The sequence below is a fragment of the Arachis ipaensis genome, chromosome B9, assembly GCF_059453495.1.
Source record: "Arachis ipaensis isolate K30076 ecotype BB chromosome B9, ASM5945349v1, whole genome shotgun sequence".
Lineage (NCBI taxonomy): Eukaryota > Viridiplantae > Streptophyta > Magnoliopsida > Fabales > Fabaceae > Arachis > Arachis ipaensis.
The window spans coordinates 315,692-340,677 of NC_142444.1; the positions used below are offsets into that span (position 1 = coordinate 315,692).

General features: G+C 34.8%; 4 protein-coding genes across 5 annotated transcripts; 1 reads left to right on the forward strand and 3 right to left on the reverse strand.

The window, feature by feature from the left end:
* Positions 1-6,561: 6,561 nt before the first annotated feature.
* Positions 6,562-8,048, reverse strand: LOC107645054 (uncharacterized). The gene has a single exon (XM_088497906.1). It carries the CDS (start codon positions 7,982-7,984, stop codon positions 6,905-6,907), a length of 1,080 nt encoding a protein of 359 aa, XP_088354032.1. The 5' UTR covers positions 7,985-8,048; the 3' UTR covers positions 6,562-6,904.
* A 1,286-nt stretch (positions 8,049-9,334) lies between these two features.
* Positions 9,335-13,119, reverse strand: WIP2 (WPP domain interacting protein 2). Of its 2 annotated transcripts, none has more exons than XM_016349060.3 (3): positions 12,991-13,119; positions 11,702-12,730; positions 9,335-10,202 (listed from the first exon to the last, which is right to left on the reverse strand). In XM_016349060.3, exons 2-3 carry the CDS (start codon positions 12,702-12,704, stop codon positions 9,460-9,462), a joined length of 1,746 nt encoding a protein of 581 aa, XP_016204546.1. In that variant the 5' UTR covers positions 12,705-12,730; positions 12,991-13,119; the 3' UTR covers positions 9,335-9,459. The 2 variants fall into 2 exon arrangements, with proteins under 2 accessions (XP_016204546.1, XP_020959079.1); XM_021103420.2 differs by having other exon boundaries at positions 11,702-12,783; positions 12,991-13,080.
* A 1,819-nt stretch (positions 13,120-14,938) lies between these two features.
* LOC107645052 (P-loop containing nucleoside triphosphate hydrolases superfamily protein) lies at positions 14,939-18,555 on the forward strand. Its single transcript, XM_088498284.1, has one exon. It carries the CDS (start codon positions 15,385-15,387, stop codon positions 18,373-18,375), a length of 2,991 nt encoding a protein of 996 aa, XP_088354410.1. The 5' UTR covers positions 14,939-15,384; the 3' UTR covers positions 18,376-18,555.
* A 326-nt stretch (positions 18,556-18,881) lies between these two features.
* LOC107645050 (uncharacterized protein At4g26450) lies at positions 18,882-23,532 on the reverse strand. Its single transcript, XM_016349059.3, has 4 exons — positions 21,095-23,532; positions 20,671-20,869; positions 20,511-20,571; positions 18,882-19,243 (listed from the first exon to the last, which is right to left on the reverse strand). Exons 1-4 carry the CDS (start codon positions 22,996-22,998, stop codon positions 19,188-19,190), a joined length of 2,220 nt encoding a protein of 739 aa, XP_016204545.1. The 5' UTR covers positions 22,999-23,532; the 3' UTR covers positions 18,882-19,187.
* Positions 23,533-24,986: the final 1,454 nt, after the last annotated feature.

The window sequence follows — 24,986 nt, forward strand, 5'->3', positions numbered from 1 at the left end:
AACATGCTAACAATAAATATTAGAAACATGATTCTTTAGATATGAAGGTACTTGAATAGGTAGCTTAAATAAGCAACACACGTGCAAGATACAGTTGGATAAATTACCAAATCAAATGAGCTTGATGGTGGATATTTATAGAAAATTGAAGTCCAAAACCAGCATCAGTCGTTAAAACGATCCGGCAAAAAACTCAAAAATCACTATCTATTTTGAAGACTCCAAATTGGAGGTGTTACTCTTTTTTAACTTGTTCTTTACATCTTCCATAGATTTTCTCCAAGACCACAAAATATGCGTCAGACCAACATTCTCAACAAGAGAAATACATGTGGTTGTATCAAAAACCTAGCCGATATAAAATTGAGAAACACAAAAACGTCATATAGGCCTAAAAGATGTCCTTACAAATCCTTTCCCTGTTACTGACAAACATTAATGGATTGTAATTAACAAATGAACCAAATAAATGGGGGTGAAAAATTAGAACTGCAGGAGCATGACGAACAAAATTTAAAGTATACTTCAGATATAAGTAGTTCCAACAAAATAGTCAATTTTTAATAGAAAACAATGAACTAGAATACAGAGGCTGAACAATGTATGTTCCCCTTGCTCACAACTGTAGCCTGTTTTATTCATTTAACAGTGAATACAACTCTACACATTAGAACAGCATGAAGTATATTATTGTGTAAAACTAAAAGAAAAATGCTATGAAAAGAATCCAAAATTAAGATAGCTTTTTGCGTCGAAGAGATTAAGATTTTCAATTCTCATGGAACATGTTGTCAATGAATCCTTCACATGACAAAATAATAATTAGTCAATTAGCCTGACAATCCAGTAGAAAACAAGATTTAACTTTCAATTGATAAAGAAAGACCTACCAATTTTGCATGATGTATCCCTCAAACTCATATCTCACAAAATGTATTAAGATTGCTTTAAGGACATATAGCAATTTTTTTATGAAAAAAAAAAAGGAACGAAATATAAAATATAATAAAAAGTGTGGTGCAATGACAGCAGAAAAACATCCAAATTCATAAAAATTTCCATAGAAAAAGCAATAAAAAAAAAATGAAATGGAATCTGGGTAGTTCGTAGGAGAAGAGACGAAAGATAACATCGTAGAGAAATCAGAAAGTGTGGTGCAATGGCAGTAGAAGGAGTGGTGCGGTGCTGAGTGCAGGAAGCGGTGGCAGCTGCCACAGTAGTAGCTGCGGGCGAGAACATGGCAAGAACCCTAACAACCTTTTAATTATTAATTTTTCAAAATGGCAAGAATGTGTAAATAGCAAAAACAAAAGGGCAAGCTTTTAATTATTAATTTTTCAAAAATAAAAGAGTGGAGTTCTATTCATAAATAATTTTATGTTGACTAATGTTACTCCTATGTAAAAGTAGGAGTAAGTGAGTAAAGAATCCACAGCCTAAAAACTAAATACCTAACAACCTAAAAAAGTGCATTTAAAAATTTAAAAAATAAATAATATTATAATTTATAAATAAAATTTTAAAAATTTTTAATGATCATATCTAAACAAATAAACGTCACATCAGCACAAAATTTCTTCATTTATATTACTATAAAGATAAAGATTTGAATAAAAAAAGAGTGGTAGCTACAAGTCCACAACAGAAACAAAGCACTTATTCAATGTGTCCCCCACTCCTCCATCAGACCACCACCATTCACCACGTATCTTATCTTAAAACAGCGACGTTGCAGCGGCGGAGAAAGCAGTAACACATTCTGTGTTGGTGATGATATTAACGAATGCAGCTCATATCAGTTTTTAATTCAAAATGATACTAAAACTTATTAATTAGTATTTTCTTTTCCTTGATTACTGTCTCTAATTTTTGTGTTCCACCCTTTCTGAACAGGAAGGGCCATGATAGAGAAAGAACACAATCTCTTTCAGTGGAGGCCATTTTAACTATACCTGGACACAAAATTAAATAAAAAAAAGAGATTATTCTTTGTTTTTCTGTTATTTATGATATTCACGGTATTAATATTTTTTTAATCCAGATACACAAATAATTTCTTCTACCATGGACAACTATAACTAAATTATTTCTTCTTGCTGAAAACTTTTCTAAGCATGCACGGAGTGATAGTTAAGAAATTCTCCTTATATATACATACCAATTCTAGTGGCATGTCATCGAATGTTGAAATCCCTCATCAGTGTCTTGCGGGTTTCTCTTGATAATATATACTCTGATCTTTTTCATGCTCAATTATCTATCTCTAATAATCTCTACTTATTTTGTGATTGATAATAATGAAGAAAAGACAAAAAGATGTTCCCTGTAATAATGATTCTAGAAAAATTAAGAATGAATCAAAATTTTAATTTATGGGAGTTCTGACGACTATCACATATATGCATGCTGTATAAGAAGAGGAGTGTTAGCGCCAGCACTTTTGTTAAAGGAAAAGTTTAGGGCCAGCAATTTTTGTATTTTTTGGCCAGTATTTAACCATCAAAACAAAAGTGAGTAATCTTCCATCATTAGATGTAATCTCACACCATTAAAAATACTATTGATGACCAATTGATAGTTACAAAACACTAAAATTGCTGTCCCCTAGCATTCCTCTATGTTAAATTCTGGCCAGCACTTAACCATCAAGAGAAAATTGAATGATTCTACACCATTAGATACAATCTCACACCATTAAAAATATCATTGATGGAATGACTAAAAATTACAAAATCTACTGGCTCCTTAGACTTTCTCGTATAAAAATTGCAATGGACTTTATACATGCATGTGTTGCATGAGTACGGTGTAGTTAGCTTGTAACCGTGTTCTGTTCAATATTAAAGACGTCTCCATAATAAGCACGAAGCATTTGCAGAAAGAACCACGAAATCAATATAGATGGTTGTTTCAGGTGAACGATTATATTTATGTTAATTAGTTGACTGGTAAGATGGTGAGAGAGGTTTGTGCAATTCGTTGTTGCAGCATCCTAGTTTTGCTTGCTTAGCTTTCTTTAATGGATAATAGGCCAGGTCGCTAGGTGGTGTATTTCAAGCCATATAAAATATATATTTATTTAGCTATGATTTCAAGATATTTGTATAAACATATTACGTCATATACTCATATATATATATATATATATATGAACATCTAGCTCATAATAAAAACATGTTATTATATATGATGTCACCTGTTTATTATTAATCATACAAACTTTTGTGTGTAAGAATCTCAATTATTTTATTTTAATTAAAAGAAATGAAACATAGAATGAACATATATATGTGGTCATATCAATATCATTATGGTTATACATACCGTACTTATTAACAGTAGTAACAACATTTGTGGCAAACGAACGATGCTATTTTAGGGTGGGTCACAGATAATATGGTGATTACACGTTAACACTTATTCTACTTTGCAATTGAAAGTTTTGGTTGGGACCTTGGGACAACGACAACAAACGAGGCAGACACATCAAAGCAATCACAATATTAGTGTGATAATAATAGAATTATTATTTGTGTATACCGTAGCTTCTATGCATCACCTTCTTCAGTAATTTTAAAGCAAGCAATAATTAGATGTTGCACTCAACAATGCTGCCGACACTAATGCTGTAAATAGTACATGATATATATAATTTATCCACCAAGTTAATAAGTTATTGGCCGTCGGAGATTCAAATTCCTGCTGTGTGCATGTAATTTATTTGTGGCCGATAAATTTTTAAATATAATTTTAATTTGCGATAAATTTAGTCTTTAACCAATCAAATGAAGTTAATAAGAATGTTGTGAAAAACTAAAGAAAGAAATTATTGGCCGTAAAATAATTATACAAAGGATTAAGTATGATTTTAGTTTTTAAAGTATAAACTAAATTTTTTTTTTAATTTTTAATTTTGTTTTGCATATAAAATCATCCCTTAGTTTTAAAAAATTTCTTTTGAATATGTGTGTATTTTTTTGGCTAAAAAATTTAGATATGCTATGCGTGTGTGTTATGCATTGATATGGAGGATGAGGTGCTATACATGGATGTGGGACACAGCAAAAATCGGACCATCCGAATTCTGTTAAAAAAAATTAAATTACCAAATCGGATGGTCCAAGTTGTGAAAGAGAGAAAATTTGAAATTTATGGTTAATTAATCGGACCGACCGATTAGTTTTTCTTTTTTTTATAAAAGAAAAACGAACGCTTCGATTATGTTTTTTTTTTTTTAAATACAAAGAAAACAGACCTTCCGAATTGGTATAAATTTTTTTTTTTTTGAATATGTGAGTTGGTATAAAAGAAAATGGATCCTCCGTGTTCCTGTATCCAACTCCCTCGGTCCGAGTTGTGCTCTCCTGACACCACATACAGGTAAAACTCCTGTGCTCTTCATAACGCTGCAACACACCAACCTCTCCTCCATATTAAAAATAAAAAGTGTATTTTTTTATAGATTTTGTTCTCTTTTTATTTTATTGTATTTATGGCAATATTTTTTTCTAATAGGATAGACATGTTTCTAGAAATCTGAAAACTTGAAAATAACTAGTGTTTTAAAAAATGATGAAAATTGAAAATAGTAAAAATTATTTTAAAAATAGAATGATAATGAATTATTTTGATGAAGTGGTATATATATATATAGTATGGGAACCCATATAGTATTCCTGTCGGGGTCTGTTTTCCTCTATATATGTTAAGTTGGTGGTGTTGACAGTGGTGGTGGCCATTGTTAGTGAGCAAAGATAAGACGGGGAAGGAGACGAGTATACTCATTCAATTTTCCCAAAAGTTGGACCACTAAGGTCCATAGATTCTTTGTCCCACCAAATTAACGAATGCTCCAAAAATGAATTATTTGAGTGAGTGAGTGAGAAATAAAGAAAGGAAGAAAACATCATCATCATAATAGGATACTCAAATTATATCCTTGTTACTTGGATGCATATATATGCAGGGTCGTCAATTCATCATGGTCATAATATCTATAATGAATTATTAAATTATTGCATGTCGTTGCAATAAATTAGCACCTATTTAATATTGTTAAACTCGCATATTTATTATTAAAATAAGATTTTGATTTTAGTTAAAATATAATCACTTTATTGTTGAATTTATTATTTTCTAAAAAGATATATATAGTTCAATATATATATTTTGAATCAAATAAATAATATGTATCACCTAATGAATAAATAAAATAAAACTAAAATTTACTTTTGGAGCATGAACCTAATATTGATTTCTCTTTTTCTATATATCATTAAGAGAAATATTAAAAAACTAAGTAAAATTCATTGTTTTTGTTTAATAATTAATTATTAGAGAAAGTCTAGGGGCCAACAACTTTTGTGTTTTGTGGCCAGCACTTAACCATCAAAAGAAAAGTGAGTGATCTCCCACCATTGAATATAATCTTACACCATTAAAAATATTATTAATAGCCAATTAATGATTAAAACACAAAAATTGCTGCCCGCGTACTCCTCTTAACAACTGAGTTTATAATCTTGAAAACTTCATTATAAGCCACAATTTCTTAAGCCGGATATAATTATCTAGGTAATCATTGCATTTGGATTAAGTACTTTATATAAAAGAACCTAGTGTTATTGCAGAAGAATTTACTCAATTTAGTACAATAATATTTGTGCGTAGTTACTGTAAAATAAATGACAAAATGCCTTTTAATTTAATTTTTGTTACATCGATCTACAAGCTTAGTTACTTCAATTTTCTTTTTCCTTAATTTTCAGCTTATAATATTTTATCTAAACACAGCACATTCCTTAACACAATTTTCTTTTCTGTTTTTCTTATCCTTTAATTTGGATATATAAGATGCTGCATGCTGACATGTTCTTTATTATATAATTATATCGCATTCCTTTAACATCAATTTTAATATATTACATTTTCGTAATTTCTATAAACATCCTAATTATTATGTTATGTCCAAATATGTCTCTCTCAATTTTTAGTGTGATTATTACAATTAATATTATCAAAAACTAATTGCTTGCTACAGGGACGCAATAATAAGGGATCCAAATTACATATTTAGCTTAACCTATATAAAATAAAATTATTATAATTAGATATCTTTTAAATATTGTCTTTTCTTCAATTTGTAAAGAAGAAAAAAAATAAAAAATAATTTTTTTTTTTATTTTTTAAATAATTCATACGTAAAAGTGATTATTTAAATTAAAAAAAATCTAAAGAGTCAACTAGAATAGAACATAAATCAATTTAAGCCAATTTTTTATATTTTTTATTTTAAAATTTAAAAATATAGAATAGTAGAGAGTTATTTTTTTTTTTATAACAAATCTTCTATTTTTTAACTAGTTGATTTTAATTGGTTACCTCCTAATTAGTTCTCTAACGAAACTGATTAAATTAATTAAATAATTACAAATTCTTAAAAAGAATGATTAAAAATTGAATTTCAAAGAATAAGTAGCATTTTTCATACGCCAAACATATTTTTATGGGGTTAGAATTTAGAAATAGTGTAGCTAATAAATTAAACAACATCAACCAACAAGATCTCAACATAATCATTTTATTTATAATAAATTAGGAGTACACAAAGCACCATATTTTACTCCTTAACTTCACTGACCTTACGTCTATAGAGAGAGAGAGATGGTTATGTGTTCTTGGCCACAGAATTGTAGAGAGAATTGAAATGAAGTAACCAAGAATAATAATACTCGTCTCTTTGATTGCTTAAGCATTAACATACGAGAAGAAAACTAAGCATGCATGCATGCAATAGATAAGGACGAAACTGGAGAGACCACTTATTTATTATCAGATATGTACATATTATTATGCCTAGCTTGTTGCATGCATATTATTATCTTCTTGGTTCATTCAATTCGCTTTAATTCGGAGTGCCATAAGGAGCCTTAAATGGTGAGTTGTTTGGTGACTCAAAAACAGGTGATGGTGTCTTGTTTGGCGACTCAAAAACAGGTGCCTTATTCAATGGTGAGTTGTTTGGAGACTTGAAAGCAGGTGAGGGCGAGTTGCTTGGAGATTTGAAAACAGGTGATGGTGTTTTGTTTGGTGACTCAAAAACAGGTGACGGTGTGTTGTTTGGCGACTCAAAAATAGGTGCCTTATTCAATGGTGAGTTGTTTGGAGACTTGAAAGTAGGTGATGGTGAGTTGCTTGGAGATTTGAAAACAGGTGATGGTGTTTTGTCTGGCGACTCAAAAACAGGTGCCTTTTTCAATGGTGAGTTGTTTGGAGACTTAAAAGTAGGTGATGGTGAGTTGCTTGGAGATTTGAAAACAGGTGATGGTGTCTTGTTTGGTGACTCAAAAACAGGTGATGGTGAATTGTTTGGTGATTCAAAAACAGGTGATGGTGTCTTGTTTGGAGACTCAAAAACAGGTGATGGTGTCTTGTTTGGCGACTCAAAAATAGGTGCCTTGTTCAATGGAGAGTTGTTTGGAGACTTGAAAGTAGGTGATGGTGAGTTACTTGGAGACTTGAAAACAGGTGATGGTGTCTTGTTTGGTGATTCAAAAACAGGTGATGGTGAATTGTTTGGTGATTCATAAACAGGTGATGGTGTCTTGTTTGGAGACTCAAAAACAGGTGATGGTGTCTTGTTTGGTGACTTGAAAACAGGTGATGGTGTCTTGTTTGGTGACTCAAAAACAGGTGATGGTGTCTTGTTTGGAGACTCAAAAACAGGTGATGGAGAATTGTTTGGCGACTCAAAAATAGGTGCCTTGTTCAATGGTGAGTTACTTGGAGACTTGAAAACAGGTGATGGTGTCTTGTTTGGTGATTCAAAAACAGGTGATGGGGAGTTGTTTGGAGATTTAAAAATAGGTGATGGTGTGTCATTTGGTGACTCATGAGCAGGTACTGCAGGAACCCTAGCAAACCCTTGTGGGCTTAGGATCAGAGCTCCAAAGAGCAGCACTAGAAAAGATAAGGAGGAAGCCATCTTAGGTAGTGAAGAGTGAAGAGTGAAGAGTGAAGAGTGAAGAGTGATGAGTGATGCATATAAGAGAGAGCAGAGACCCCTTTATATAGTAGTTGGGAGACTCACTTAACGGTGCTAGCAGGTGCAGGGTCTCATTCATCTTATTTATGATTTTATTATCACCAAATATGGTGAGGACACCTCACATATAAACCAATAATGCTAGATACACACAGATTTTGTATATCCTGTATTTGTATATGTCATATGTGATGAGAAATGCTTGGTTCTTAACATAAAAAGAAAGATGCTTATACAAGGGATTAAAGCTGCTTTAAGGAAACTCTCACTTACATATTCAAATTGCTGTTTTTTTTTTTTTTTTTGGATATTTATTTTATAATCATTAATCAAATTATAACAAAAATATTTGGATGACAAAAAAATCAGTTTAGATTAATTTAAAGTTATCTTATTCTGTATTCAGTAATTATCAGCATAATAAATGAGTAATATTAAATATAATAAGAATATAATATCATTTTAAATTACTGTTTTTCTGGTATTACTGTATTATAATTTTCACACACTTTTTACATTCTTTTAAAGAAATGTTTTTAAATTAAATTGTCTAAATTAAATACCAAATTGGGTGTATAAATAATATCATGCATTTTTTTTGGATCAACAAAATTAAAGCTTTTTAATATCATGTGTTTCAGTCATATCATATCCGACAAGGAGGTTCCCACCTGTTTTGAAACTAACTGCTCTTGTTCTATGTTCTTCAAAAATCAATTCAGTTAACAAACTCTTATTTTTGTATGATTAACGCACTCTATAAAGCAGTAATAAGCCTTCCAGCCTAAAATAAAAAAGTAGTAATAAACCTTCAACATAACTCTTATTTGTAAACGCTGTATGACTCACTCTAAATTGCATTATTTCTCCATTTAGTAATTAAGAAAATATTCAGATCTTAAGTTAAAAAGTGATCAAAGAACGTGTAACTTGCTCCCTTGTTTTAGATCAGAGATTACACACATCTACATAAATTCAGTGTTGACTCTATTGTTAAATAGAAAACTATTTCCAGTTCTAGGGGCCATCACATAAATGTATCCTCCAATATAAAGTTGAATTGCTGTTTCCCAAGCAATGGATGTTTCAACTTTCAATCATCAACAAGCATATGCATGTCATAAGACTATAATTTACAAGTATACCATATTATAGATCCACCAAGTATTTTAAAATGCATAAAACCTCTCAGAAAATTCTTACATAGCAACTGTATTTCACTTTCGCATGTCTCAACCAAAAATTACAATGAAAAAATTATGGCCGTGAACAAATAATACCAATACAAGGTGAGCAAAACCCTACCCAGAAAAAGATTCAAAAGAAGGGTTATTTTTTTATATAACAATGAAATTTTACATTCAAATATCAGCAAGAAACCTGAGAATGCACAAACTGAACCTAACTTTGCTGACTCATGTTGGTACAATCACCTCAGAACTGAAAGATAACTGTGACACAAAAACCCAAAAGAACAACACTAACAACATGAATTGTACGAAAAGACAAAATGTAACCTTACACACTCTCTTCTGAAGCACAAAAGACTCCTCAACTACTAAACTATCACCCTTTTCCAACTCTTCTGCTTTCTTCTTTAACACTGAAGCCCTGTTCTCTGCCTCTACCACCTCGTTGAGAACCTGTGCTTGATTTTCAGAGAGCTTTTCTTGTTCTTCAAGTAATGTACGTTGACAATCTGCCTTGGACTTCAAGTTTTGCATCACCTTTGTGATGGCCAGGTATTCAACTTCAGCTTCAATCTTCTGCAGAAAAAGGCCCTCGAGCTCACACTCTTCCTCTCTGCGTTTTTCCTCTGAAATACCAATGGTGCTAGAAGATTCTTCCTTAGGAGACCTAGCACTATTTAGGGCGTTTTCAAGCTCAGCAATCCTGGAATCCTTCAGTGCAAGCATGCCCTGTAATCCCTCCAACTTGCTTTCCAAAATATTTACATTTTGAGTCAGGCTCAATACCTCAAGTTCCAAGGAACTTGTAGCAGTCTGCTTAGCTTCTGCTGCATCAGATTGACCAGATAAGTATGGCTTATGAAGTCCCGCATCAAGAAGTGTGGTGCCAGCAGATGCACTGCTACACTTGGTTGAGTCATCATCTGGTGAGACAACTTCAATCTCCATCTCTTTCAATTTCAGGACTTCTGCAAGTATACAAGTATATATTGGTTATCAGCACTGCCATAATGCTTTCAACTTGGTTCTTCCACAGAAAACCTCTACTACAGAAAACAAAGGAATTTAAGTATAATAGTTTTTGTTTTATTTATTTATTCTCTCTTTTTTCAAAAAAGGTTCCTTATGTGAATCAATCAATCAACTATTTAGTCACAAAAAAAAAAAAAAAAAAAAATCAATCAACTATTTCAGCATTATCAAGCAAACTCACCAAAAAAAAAAAAAAAAAAAAAAAAAAAAAAAAAAAAACTCAACCTAGGGGAAAGCAGCAGAAACCTTTTAAGAGACTAATTTTCTATTGTTCACTCTATCAATCATCCAACACAGAGATACTACACCTGCGTACAACAGTCTCAAATCTAATACGGTTGGATTATTACATTAATAAAAAAATGTTTTGGGAGAGATGAAACTTAAATGGAGTTCAAATAAAGAGGGGGCGGGAGTGAGACCTAAGGAAACAAAAAATTGTTAATTAAGATTAATGTCAAACCCAATTTAGGAGGCAGCATGTAAACACTATCATAAAAATTTGCAATCAGTGTTTCAAAGTTTATAACGTTAAGAAACTTCAACAGTTGCTATAAGTTGAAATACAATTTTCTTTCACGAATGAAAATCCTCTCTGCCATGAGTCCCTACAAAAGTAGGGACCTGATGGAACCAAAGGGAACTGGTTGAATAAAAATGACCGAACAAGCTAGCTTGGTTGGCAAAATAAAAAAAATTGATTTTAATGCACGATCAGAGTTTAATAATTTTATACAAACATTCAACCAAATATTCTGAAAGAAGTTTTTGGGTAAAGAAGCAAGGAAGGGAGAGAAAGAGTTGATATGGGGGTATGGGTATATTTCGAAAATTAAAGTATTTGACAGGGGCATGTTTGATATTTCAATTTTGAATGCCAAACTTATGAGAATGGAATTGCAATACAGACCTATTTTGGTCTGATTTAGTTTAGGCTTCAATGTGGGAATTAGAATTCTCGCAAGAATTGAAATTCATGTTGTTGTGTTCCAAACTATCAAAATGAATTCATTTCCAAAATGAATTCAATTCTCATGGTGTTTCAAACACAATGCTATACTAACAATGCATCAAAATTCATACCAATAAAAAACTTAAAAACATAAGATTTAAATTGTTATGAGGATCAAACCAAACCAAACCAAACAACTTTATAATTCATTTCAAGGACTGGTACCGATAATGTTAATAGCTATATTTACTTGTAATTTGAATATAGGAGCAGAATTCAATGGACAAGAAGACAGCTAATTAGCTGATATCTTATCTCACATAGTTTTCATGAGAATTATAAAACTAATAAATACAGCAGTCTAGTTGCATAAGAGATTCACCCAAAAAAGAGTATTATAAAACTAATAAATACAGCAGTCTAGTTGCATGAGAGATTCACCCAAAAAAGAAGTTCAACTTATCAAGAAGAAAGAGGACAAACCTTCTTCAAGTGCTTCCTGGATAGCCTGAAGGCTACTTATAGACCCAATTAAGGGATCTTCACTGGTTGAAGAATGGTTGTTCACACTTTTTTCTTCTGTAGCATCCCAAGACGAATTTGTAGCTATATTCTCTTGTAAAAGATCTTCATCTTCACCCATGTTTTTGTTGCCACACCTGCTTTGAACACCTCCAGAGAAATGTTCATTGGCGTGAACGCCTTCGCTAGTATTACCATCATCCTGACCAGTGGGCCTACCACTATGTTCTCCATAACCATTACTAGTAACTGTAAAGTAGCTTTGCTTAAAGTTGGAGCTTCTTGAATCGGATTCCACACTAGAAACAGAATTTTCCTTTTCCATTTTGACTTTTCCACCTCCTCCGGGTTTCTTATTGCTTTCGACCCTTGCATTTCCTTGTTGAACCCGTTGAGTCAAGTTGGCTAAATTCTTTGAATTAACATTCTTGCTTCGGCTCTTTTCATACTTCAACTTAGGCTCACTAGCTGCCGTAGAAGACTTGCTACTGCGATCCTCGCTATTCTCCGAATCAGTCCCAACAGCAAAACCAGAGCCAACTGCATATCTAGAATCAGGACTAGAACCAGGTATCGAATAGACATCAGACAACCCAGGATTTTCAAACATATTTGGAGACCCATCACTCTTTTCCTTAACATCACGCATTTCAATCAAATTGTTACCGCCAGACAAGCCCCTCTTGAGCACTTTACTTGAATCCACACTCACATTCGGATCCTTAACAACGTTCCTCTTAATTCTCCTCCATTTCCTCAATCCAAACCCCTTTGTTGGCGTCACTTTGGGACTCACAGCTTCTTCACAAGCCACTTGGACAACCGTTCCCGGTTGATCCGCTTTCTCAGTGTTAGCATCAGAATTTCCATCACCGAATCCAGAGGAACCTTCATCCTTAGTCCCGTTCTCAATTCCATCATGAGTCACTTCATTTTCTTCCACAGATTCACTTCCCAAATCCATAACCAATTCCAATCCTTTCGCTAAATCTGATCGTAAAGATCAAACCATATTTAGGCCCATGAATTAATTGCAATTGCAACTGCAATTGCAATTGAAGCTATAAATCAAATTAATATGTCGAACTATACAACGAGTGAAATGAAAAAGGAGTGCACATATCCAAAAGAGAAAAAGTAGATTTTATTTTTGGGACAGAAATGAAAAAGGAAAAAAAAAAGGAGTATGAAAAGGTAGAATGAGTGTAATAGAGAGAAAGAAAATACGATCTATGATTTAGAGTAATTACCTTCATAAATGATGCCCTGGCAATGGGCATGGAAACCCTAAAATTTGGGACTTTGATGGATTTGCAATTTTATAGGCAGAGAAAGGGATCAAGAACGCGAATGGAAATTACAATGATACATATACATACAGTACTACAACAACAATAATAATAATAATAATAATAATAATAATAATAATAATAATAAGAGTGAATACCCACCTGACAATTATGTCGAAAGGATAACGAGGTTCTCAAGACAAAAAATATTTAATTCGATTTTTGATCTTTATTTTTGGGACTGATTAACTCCTGTGCTAAAAAAAATAACATTGATTTTTTTTGTACAAAAATTTTGTTATCTTTTCGAAATAATTGTCAATAGTCGGGTTAAAATTTTTTTTTGTCAAAAATTTCGTTGTCTTTTGAGGTAATTGTCAACACCGTTTTGAGTTTTTCTCTAATAATAATAATAATAATACAAATTGTAAAGAGTAAAGACAGATACTATTGGATAGGGAACGTGGGCCACATGGAGTTGTAACCCGCTCTCTCATCATATCATGTGCCACTGCTCCACCACCTCATTCATCAACTCTTTGTCTCTTTCTATGTGTATCTCTCTTCATTCCGTGGTAATTTTGTAATTTATGTCATGTGCAAAAGTTCAACTCTTACCGTCTATTTTATAAGGTGAAAAACTTAGATGCAGTTGATTTCAGGTGAAGTTGATAGTTGAAAGTTGTTAGATGATTTGACTGATTTAATTAAATTTTTATTTAATAGCTCTTAGTTATCAACTTCACGTGAAGTCGACTACACTTGAGTTTACACCATTTTATAAACCTCTCACTTTAGAAGAGTTTAATCTGATTAAACTATTACTTTTTCAATTTATTAATCTCCTAGCAAATGAGTAATAGCTCAAATGGCACAAACTCCCCATATTCATCTAAGAGGTTGTGATTTCGAGTTTTCGTATCTTTGGTAAAAAAAAAAAAAAAAATTCCTAGTTTTTTTTTCATGCTTCTGCCTTCGCTATATGTTTATTTTTTTGGAGGTGGAGTAAACGAGACTCCGGATCCAATCCAGTCCATGGAGATGGGTCTGTTTTCCTTTTCGGCCCAACCAGCCCATCTTCTTTTTTCTATTTTGTCCAACCAATTAACAAGTACATGAAGAAAAGGTTATTCACTTTTTTCCCCTAACATGTTGAAAGGTACTTTAAGTGAAGCCGTATACTACTATAACAGTAACACTGCAGTTATGGAGAGAAAGATCTTTGAACAAGACAAAATGGTGGTACTTTATTATTTGTTTATTTGAAGGAACGAGATGTGTAGTAGTTTTATATTAAATTTCTAAATCTCTCATCTTGTATTGTGAAGATGTAGAATCATCTGGTCCTTCTCTTTAAGGGCTGCCTCTCTTTAATTGATTTGTAAATTCTCCTTTTTAAGATTTTATTTCTTTTCATAATATTTTTAAAGTTATGTTTAATGAGTTAGTAAGAGGATGGTTCACTGGTGAATGTGACATGTATCGTTGGACAGTGTGGTTCAGGTGGACTGGTCTTTGGTACAATTTTCGGTGCAAAGTGATTTAAATTTGTGTCAGAAGATTGCACAGATAGATGCTCCACACAACACTATCACTGTGCATACACTTCTTAAAAAGCTGTACTAAATGTCTAAATCTCACTAAATTATTACTAAATGATATTCACTATACAATAAAAGTGAAACAAAATTATTCAAATATCATCCTTAATTACTATCTGTGGAGTCTTTAGCCCCATTAAATGTATGTTTTTAATGCAAAGACAAGCGCATAAGACAAAATGGAAATTGCACCATACACTTGACACTTGACAGTGTAATAAACTATAGCAAAGTATTATTACTTATTAGTATTAGTATTGAAATGCGACACCATACTTGCTTTCATGTGATTTTAATATTATATGTCACATTTATTTTATGTTCATTTCAAACCTTGGAGAATCAACCTGCACGTTAGATTCCCTGCACCACTACTTGATAATTTCTTATGAAGGAGAGAGAGAGAGAGAGGGAAGCCATGAAGGTAATATGAATGGTTTTCGACAAGTAGTGTAGCACCATCATATCAAGGGCATGTCTTGTAGCTTCATATTATTAGCGAGGAGTGTGAGTGTGAGTCTGTGTGCAGCACATGAAGATTGCAGAGGTCTTTACTATCTCTCCTCACATTGCATTCATCTTTTGGTAGGGTCTATGCTCAGAGAGACAGTGCTTAAGTATTTATGTGCTTGCAGTAAATAATTGCCCCCCTGCTTGAAGAGATGAACTTAATTCAAATGCCTCAGTCTCAAGAGCAATAGAGAGAACAAGGGATCTATCTCTATCTAGCACTGCACTTTCTTAGCCATCTTTCATGGGAAGTGAAAGAGAAGAACACAACTCAGCCACCAATCCCACAACAATCTCTAGCACGCTAACAATCAAGATTTCAAGCAGCAGCAGCAGCAAGAAGCAAGGTGAAGAGACTTCAGAGAATTCAAATTTACCATCACCAAACATAAAGAACTCCACAGAATCATCACCTTATGGTTCTCCTCTTGTGTCCCCACCTTCATCAGCATTTGTTTCGGCTTTGCAATCCCCCTATATATCTCCAAGGGCCATAACCCCAGGTGATTCTCACTTGGAAAAACCACCACCACCAACAGCAACAGCAACAGCAACAGCAACAACTACCACCACCACCCATCCTTCGACCCCAGAAGACGTGCCAAGCAGTTCCTACACTCCCCCTTCTGATCAGTATGAGTTTTCCGATGACAATGCTGACACGAATCTCAAGTTTGTGACATGTGTTCCCATCCCTGAAGCAGCTGATCCACGCATCTCATTCTCATTTCCGGTCCCTAGAGTTTCCTTTGCAAAAGGCTCTGTTTCCCCTGCTTCCAATGCCAAACTCAGAAGCTGTGATGTTTACATTGGCTTCCATGGCCAAAATCCCAAACTCCTGCGCTTCTGCAAGTGGCTCAAGTCCGACCTCGAGCTTCAGGGAATCGATTGCTTGCTTGCTGATAGAGCCAAGTACACCGATAGCCAGAGCCATGAGATTGCTGATAGAGTCATTTGCTCAGTGTCATTCGGGTTGGTGGTCGTCTCAAGTGGCAGCTTCCTCAACCATCTGAGCATGGAGGAGGTTAGATTCTTTGCTCAAAAGAAGAACTTGATTCCTCTCTTGTTTGACACAGGACCTGCTGAGATCATGGATCTTCTTAACTGCAACTCAATTGACAAAGAATGTAGAGAGGCCATCGATGGACTCATGAGGTGCAACGAATTCAATCTAGGGGCCCATGATGGTAATTGGAGAAGCTGTATATCAAAAACTACAGGTATTTTAAGGGCAAGGCTTGGTAGGATGAATGGTGACCAGAGAGACAATATGCAAGGATTTGAGAATCTACCTTTTCCAAGGAACCAATACTTTGTTGGCAGGGAGAAGGAGATTATGGAGATTGAAGGTCTCTTTTTCGGACGGGGGAATTGTGTGGAACAAGTCCAAGATCATTGTATGCCATTCATCAAAGGAGAAGCTAGTGGAAGTGGACAATCTGAAGGCCTTGCAGACGAGGAAAGTGAACCGGTTATGCGCAAAGGTAGGAGATATATTAGTCTAGAGATGGGGAAGAGCAAAGAACCAACCTTAGAGGCTTGGGTTGAACCACTCATAGGAAACAATTCATTGAAGAGGTTGAAGCATAAGAAGTCAAAGAGTGGAAACTTCAAAAGCTTGTGTAGTAGTGTGATTTGCATCACCGGAGTTTCTGGTATAGGGAAATCTGAGTTGGCACTGGAATATTCTCACAGATATCACCAGAGATACAAAATGGTGTTGTGGGTTGGTGGTGAAGCTCGGTATCTCAGGCAGAACATATTGAACTTGTCCCTCAATTTGGGCTTGGATGTTGGTGCTGATTCTGAGATGGAAAGGGGTCGAATTCGCAGCTTTGAGGAGCAAGAATTAGAAGCATTCAAGAGGATCAAGAGGGAATTGTTTGGTGAGACACCTTACTTGCTAATAATAGACAATCTTGAGACTGAGGAGGAATGGTGGGAAGGAAAAGATATATATGACTTGATACCAAGAAACACAGGAGGGACTCATGTGATCATTACTACAAGGCTGTCCAAAGTTAACAGCTACGATACTATTCAGCTTCCACCACTGCCATTATCCGAAGCAATGATTCTGATAAAAGGAAGAAAAAGGAGGGAGTATCCAGCAGATGAGGTAGAATTCCTTGAAAAATTCAATGAGAAGCTTGGACGGTCGAGCTTTGGTTTGTGGGTGATTGGTTCGATGTTATCTGAACTTGCAATTTCCCCCTCTGCACTGTTTGAGGCCATTAACCAAATGCCACTAAGTGGAGATTCAAACTCATGCTATATGAGCATTGCAGAAGAGCAATGGTGCAAAAGCAATCCTTTCCTCATGAAGAGCCTCCTTTTCTGTGTAGGAACCTTGGAGAAAACAAAAGCAAAAGGGAAGCTGCTAGCAATGAGAATGCTTCTTGTTGGCGGTTGGTTTTCTCCTGCTCCCATTTCAGCAAGTCTTTTGGTCAATGCAGCAAAGAGTATTCCTGCTGTTGAAAAGCATCTCCAGAAGTGGACCAAAATTCTGAGCCTAACATCAGGTTGTTTATCATCACGGACATGGAAAAATGATGAAGACTCAGCAATGCTTCTAGTGAAAATGGGACTGGCTCGAATGGCTAACCAACATGATGGATGTTGTTGGCTCCAGTTCCATCCCATAACACAGGCATTCGCCAAAAGCAGAGGCGGTTTGCAATATGCCAAGGCTGCACTTGAAGGAGTAAGAAAAATGGGTAACCATGTAAACTCAGGTCATCTGTGGTCATCAGCATTCCTTGTGTTTGGATTCAAATCGGAGCCGCCGATTGTGCAGCTAAAAGCAATTGACCTGGTTCTGTATATCAAAAGAACAGCTCTGCCCCTGGCAATCCAGGCATTTACCACTTTCTCAAGGTGCAATTCAGCTTTGGAGCTCTTGAAGGTGTGCACCAATGCATTGGAGGAGGTTGAGAAGTCGTTTGTGTCTCAAATCCAAGATTGGTCCCATGATTCGATTTGTTGGAAGAGGAGGATGCTGCAAAGAAGCCAAAAAGTGGATGAATATGTGTGGCAGGATGTGACGTTGTTGAAGGCAACATTGCTGGAGACAAGAGCAAAGTTGCTTGCAAGAGGGGGCCATCTAGACAGTGGCAAGGAGCTATGCAGAACATGCATCAGCATCAGAACTGTGATGCTCGGCCATAACCATGCACAGACCTTGGCTGCTCAAGACACATTGGCAAGATTAGTGAGAATGAGGACCAAGATATAAGAATCACTTCTAGTGGACTTGTCAATTCTCATGTGTCAATGTCCTTACTGTAATTTCGGTGGTCATACACCAATCAGAATTTTACTAGATATCTTAGTATGTTGCTGCACTTCTGTTCCAATTTTGTTATTCTACTGCTAAACTTGATATAAGTACCAATAAAGCTGATTTTGGAGAAAACACTTCTTTGGCAACTTGGAAGGCACTCACTGACTGCCCATTTTTCGCGTTTGTTCTAAAGCAATTATTATTACTTTCCTTTTCAATAAATTCCAATCTGAATATTATGGATACGCATTAAAGAAGTGGAACTACTTGGAAAAATTTGTATTTGACAAACGAAATCCAGTTATTTACTCAATTATAGAATATCATATATCATGTAAGGTTGTAGGAAACTATGGTCATAACTCATAACTCATAACGCTTTCAGCAATTACGACTTGTATTACAAGTAAAATACCACCAAGACCTTAGAGTGGTGATACTCCAACACAGGTGAGAAATTATAAACATTAAAACTCGATATAAGAAGTTACATATGATATTCGAAGTGACCATTTGTAATTGGATTCACAATACTCTTAGAATGTCAATTCCCTACTGATGACCAAGTACGTAATGGAATAGAATATTTAGCTTTTCTAGTAACTGTCAAATAATCTTCCGGCCAGATGCAGAGACATCAGAAAGAGTTTACAGAAAATTACACAGAATAGAATTCAGCTTACAAAATGAAAACTTCATTTCACTTTTACATAAAGCTATTGACTTCATTGACGACCCTGTTGAATATTGTGGAGCACATCGGATCAAAACGGTTTCTGATAATCTTGTGGTGGTGGCTGCTCCCACGGCCGCAAAAATCCTATACAAAAATGCAAATTAGTTTAGGTACCAAGGAGGTAGGAACAGCAGGAGAGGATTCTGCAGAATAAACCTTTATATCTTGTTTTATAAAATCTACAAGTTACGCATCACATAAAAGTTGCAGTAAATCATTTACTTTAACCTTGGTTATTGGCTCTGGGTTTTGTAGGTCGCAATCCGGATACAAATGTTCATGCACACGCCTATCACTCTATCCAGCTATATTTCAATGCACCCACACCCCTATCCCACTTCACTCACAAAGATCATGCTGCAGAGATACTTATCTGATCTTACTTAAATCTTACAAAATCTAAGAATTTCCCATTACAATTGGTAAAACTACACATTTGCTCTGATCAGAAACCTGTCAGAGAGTGAATCAGCAGCAAGATGCCTAATAAAGGACAAAGAAGAGACAGGCAGCTAGAGAATAATAACACACTCCGTAGCATAGCCAGATAGGTAATGCCAGGATTGGCCAAAATCTAGTGCTAAATTGAATATTTCCCATTAGCTTGTCTTATTCTTCATCCTAAGCTTTTATATCAACTCAGGAAAGTAATGTCTCAGTAAGACCATTTGCCCCAAACAGCTCAAATCTAACCAAATTTAAAAAAGAAAAAAGCAATAATAAATCTAAATTACCAATTCAATTGTTAGGGTATAGATTTTTAAGTGTCACACACAAATATTGGGTAACACGGCTGACATCTGTGGCAGAAAAGTTGAGTGACTTGGTTGGTTCAGAGGTGGAAATCTGAATGGCAGGGTTAATCAAAGGAACCACACTTGGGTTGATGTGGTTCCAAGCAAACATGGTAGCAATGCATGGCTAAAGAGAAAGAGGAGGAGGGAGGGGGGGGGGGGGGGGAGACCACTGAACATGCGAAGAAGACATGTTTAATCTCCCCTTCTCCCACACCCTTCAAAAAAGAAATCTCCCAAGTCCTAGCAAAATATAGAGAGAAAAGGATCTAGGAGAACCCATATGCAGAAGGTTTTAACAGTGTGCATCACAGTGTTATTAACAATAGGGAAAAGGCTATGTGCATTCCATGTTTCTTGAACGTAGCATATACAATGAATTGATATTTGATAGACAGTTATGATCTTGGCCATGTCAAAAGTAAAGGAAAGTAGTAGAGCATTAACTAGCTATTCACCCATAATTGCATCATTGGAATTCAACTTACACAAATTACAGGAATTTTTAACACAAAAGAAAATGACCTATTAGCTATTACTAAAAAAAAGTGGCATACCTAGTGGTAGTGGTATCTCTCCCAGTGACATATATATGGAATCATCCTCAGCAAGTGTTCCCTGAAATGAAAATTAAATAAAACATGATGTAATCATCAAGTCTACAAAAAGTTATATTAAATAAAGCATGTATTTAAGTCCATAATAATCTGAGACTACCATTGGCACCGTTCCGTTATGAAGGCCCATTTCATTGTGAACAGAATTTATGTCAGTCGATACTGAAGAACAGTTTGGAAAATCCGCCCCAAGCAATTCTGATAGCATTAGCCCGTAACCATCCTGAACATCATGTATATCAGCAGTACTTGGAGCATGATTAGAGAAACCCTCAAGGCCTGAAAACATAGCCTCTGACCTGTGTATTTGAATGACAACAGATTAGTAAAAGAGCTGCAAGGTAAATAAAGAATCTTTAAAACCATATGATCCATCCGATGTTCACCAAGAAGAAATGATGATAACTAGATCAATTAGGTCCTTATTGAAAGTGCTATAACTTGGATATAGAATAGAAACATCCAACAAGGTAGACATTAATCTTGAAAAAGAAATATTTTGGGGAGGGGGTGCAAAAACATACTTTCTCTCCATATTGTCGATTGGCTTTTCTTCTTGAGTGGAATCACATTCTAGATCAATTACTTCAATCTCTTTGCCAGTTGTTGATTGAGTACTGAATTTGCCAGGTATACTAGTGCGACTCACAGTCAGATCTATATCAACTGGTACAGCTTTCTTAGTTTCAGAAACAGGGGGGTAAATAAGAATTGGATGATTAGCTTGATTTTCATGGACTTCAGACGCTTCCATGAGATTAAGATCACAAGTTCTAAACGAACTTGGCAACGATTGTTTCTCCTCTGAACAATGAAGAATCGATCTATCACCAACTTCTGTGAACTGTGAAGTACTCATCAGGCTTCCCTGATCAGAGGTCATAGTCACTTTGTCAAGATGTGAAAGATCATCTTCCTCAGGGATCTCTTTCATTCCAATTGCGTTGATGTTTTCAAAGTAACCCTCAGTCCTTGGGGGAAGTGATGGCAACCACTCTTTCACTCTTTTGCTTTCCTCTTTCAAATCATCAACTTCAGCAACACGTTTTTCACCTCTTTCCTCAGACATTGAACCGCAACTTCCATGGTCCAATAGAGTTGCACTAGGTTCACGGTTATTATCATGCATATAACCTAAATCTTGTCCAGAATCAGTTCCAATAGATTGATCTACCTCAGCATTACATGCAGTATCTAATTCTTTCAAATCCTCATCAACATCATCATGATCAGGTTCTACATTGGACATGTTTGATTCAAGATGTTCCGAGGCATTAGCCACGTCAGATAGTAAATCACCTGAGGAGGAGACTTTGACAGACACATTTTCAGCCAATACTTGAGGTCCTTGAAGATCCCCTGCATCATGAGTGTCTTCATCTCCAACATTCTGTTGCGGATTACCCTTCAAATTCTTGTGTCCACGCAAAGAGCGAGGCTTGGTAGGCACCTTAATAGATTTGAATAGTGAGAGCAAATCAGTAATAGGTTCATTACTCTCCTGATCACTGGACTGAACAGATAAATTCTTTGAGCCGCCGGATTTCTCGGTATCCTCATTGTCAACAGTGCCATCCTTGACATCCATAACTCCGGCACTTGCATTCTCCATTGCAACCTCCACATCCACATCGCTTTTATCTTTTCCATCAGCAGAAGAAGTTTGTTTCAAGTCCATGGATTCCCCAGAAAGCATATCATTGTCTCCTTCAGCATGCAAAGTATCTCCAGTCTCGGTGCTTGGCACGGTGTCATTGGAATCCGATTTCGGTTTATCAACATCAGCAGCAACACCAATTTGCTGGGGGCGGTGCTGTTGCTGATGCAGGTCCTCATCTTTGTGTCTACTAAAACTGTCATCAGCATCATCATTATCCTTACGTTCAGGGGTATACCTAGACCTATCAGACCATGACCCATTCCTCCTAAATTCTCTACCGCCCCAATCCAAACCATTTCCCCTGAAACTTCCTCTCCTCCTGCTACCTTTCTGCCCAAAATCATCAAACCCCATCTTCCTCCTCCCAGATGGAATATCAGTTGCCACCGTATTCCCTAGCCGCGCAAGAGCAGACGTCCGGCCACCTCCCTCGACCGGAAATTCGCCGCCCCCAGCACCGCCACCGTGCTTCTTGAAACTGTTATTTTGTTGCCACTTGAAGGAGAGCGCATTGGGGGGCAGCAGGCCCTGAGAGACCAAATACTCCGCAGCAAGACGACCAGCTTCGACGAAGATGTCTCCGCCGGCGAGGAGGGCAACTCTGCGGGAGGAGGAGGAGGTGGAGGGAGGCGGAGGGGGTGCGGGAGGAGGAGGGTGAGAGAAGGGTTTTGGGTTGGGATGGGGTCTTGAGAAGGAGGAATCCCGGTTGAGATGGCGGTAATCGGAGGTGGCATAGAAGCCTCGGGGGCTGCGCTGGCGAGGGTGCATCTCTGTTGGTGGATCGGTGAGTCAACTCAGTTCAGCTCAGCTCTCAGCTCTCAGCTCTCAGCTCAGCTGAATTTGTTGATGAAAACAAAACATGCAATATATAATAATAATATGTTGGTGCGACATAAGTGGAGACAGCAGATGATTGTAATGAAAAGGTAGAAGAAGGAGAAAGGGATCAGCCTAATCTAATAATTCTTATGGTAATTAGTAATTAGGTTTAGGGGAAGGAAGATGCAGAGAGAGAGAGAGAGAGAGACTCATGAATCTTGCCAATTTACGATGTGATTTCAGTTAGCGACATCGAATCTAATCGAATCGATGAGCTGAGTTGAGTCCAGAATGAAGAAGGAAGAAGAAGAAGCAAACATCTAACTGAAACAGGCAACAGCTTTGTGTTGTTGCACTTTTGCTTCCTTCCACTGCACCTCCACTACCCACATCATGCCATTTTTTTCTTTCCTTTTTTCCTTTTTTTGGCCTAAATTTTCCCTCTCTTGTTTAATTGTTAGGATTAACTATTAACTTGTTATTAACACTTTAATCATTTTCTACTCGCCTTTAAAAAATTAGCTAAGCACCATTTTGATCGTTACACTTTTGGGGGGTTTTTTTTTGGAGGGTGGGGGAAGATAATGTATAAAAATAAAAAACAAGTTAACTAAAATTATTTTAAAGAATATATGTAAATAAAAAATTAGTTATTAATTAATTATTATATAAATATATATTATTTTTGTATTTATATTTTTTTTATCAAAGACAGAGAGATTCAAATTCATGACCTTTAATTAAATATGGGAAGATTATACCATTTAAGATATAGCTTGTTGATTGTGTGTTTATATTTTAATATTTATTTTATATTATTAATTAATTTTTTATATACATTGCGGATTAATATGATTGTAATTTTTATTCATCCTAGATGATATTTAATTTGGTCTCTAAAATTTGAAGTCAGATTCAATTTGATCCTTAAAATTTCAATACACTCAAATTAGATTTCACACTTTGTAATTGTAACTTACATTAATCCTTAAGCTAATTTTCGTTAATAATATATTAATTTGAAATATTAACTTGCTGTGATTTGAATTCTTCGCTTAAATTTCATGTGATCTATACCTATTAGAACTTTTAGAAACTTGACTACTACTCCTAGAGTCCCGAATTTTCTAAATTGAATTTGTTATTGTCGTTTTTGTGGGGATGTTGGAGAGCTAATCAAACTTATACAATGTCTAATAAATTTTAATGAAGAGTCTAAATCTTAACAAGTTAATGTGAAAAAGTGACACGCCATTCACAGGAATTAGTTCAAAGACTAACACAAATTATTATTATAAATTTTGGATTCTAAATTAAATCAATTATAATTTTAAAAGTCAATTTAAATCGGATTTCAAATTTTAAGGCCAAATTGAGTATTAACTCTTTTGTATATGAGAGATTAAATATTAAATATTGATATAACAAAATAAATTATATGTATATAGTTAATTTGTCACATAAGTATTTAATTAAAAAATCAATAACAATGATTAAAACCAAATATTTAAAATACAAAATAAGTTGAATTATACTCTATCAAAATAAAAAATGATTGGGCTAATAATTTTTAGTATTTTTAGTTATTATTTGATTAGTATAAATATTAATCTATTTTTAATAAATAAATTTTATTAATTTATATGTACAAATTTTAAAAAATATAAATATAAACTATATTAATTTATATGTATATATTCTATTAAATATAGATAAAAATTATATATTTTTTGTATGTAAATTTTTTATAAATATGAGTGTAAAATTATTACTGATTAAATATTTATTAAAAATAATAATATATATTGATTATATAATATTATTCAAAAAAAATATTTTAATACATAAATTAATTAGCCGATTGTATACAATTTTTTAGACTCAGCATTAAATTGAACTCAATAAATATTTTTAAGGAAAAGTATATGGATATAAAG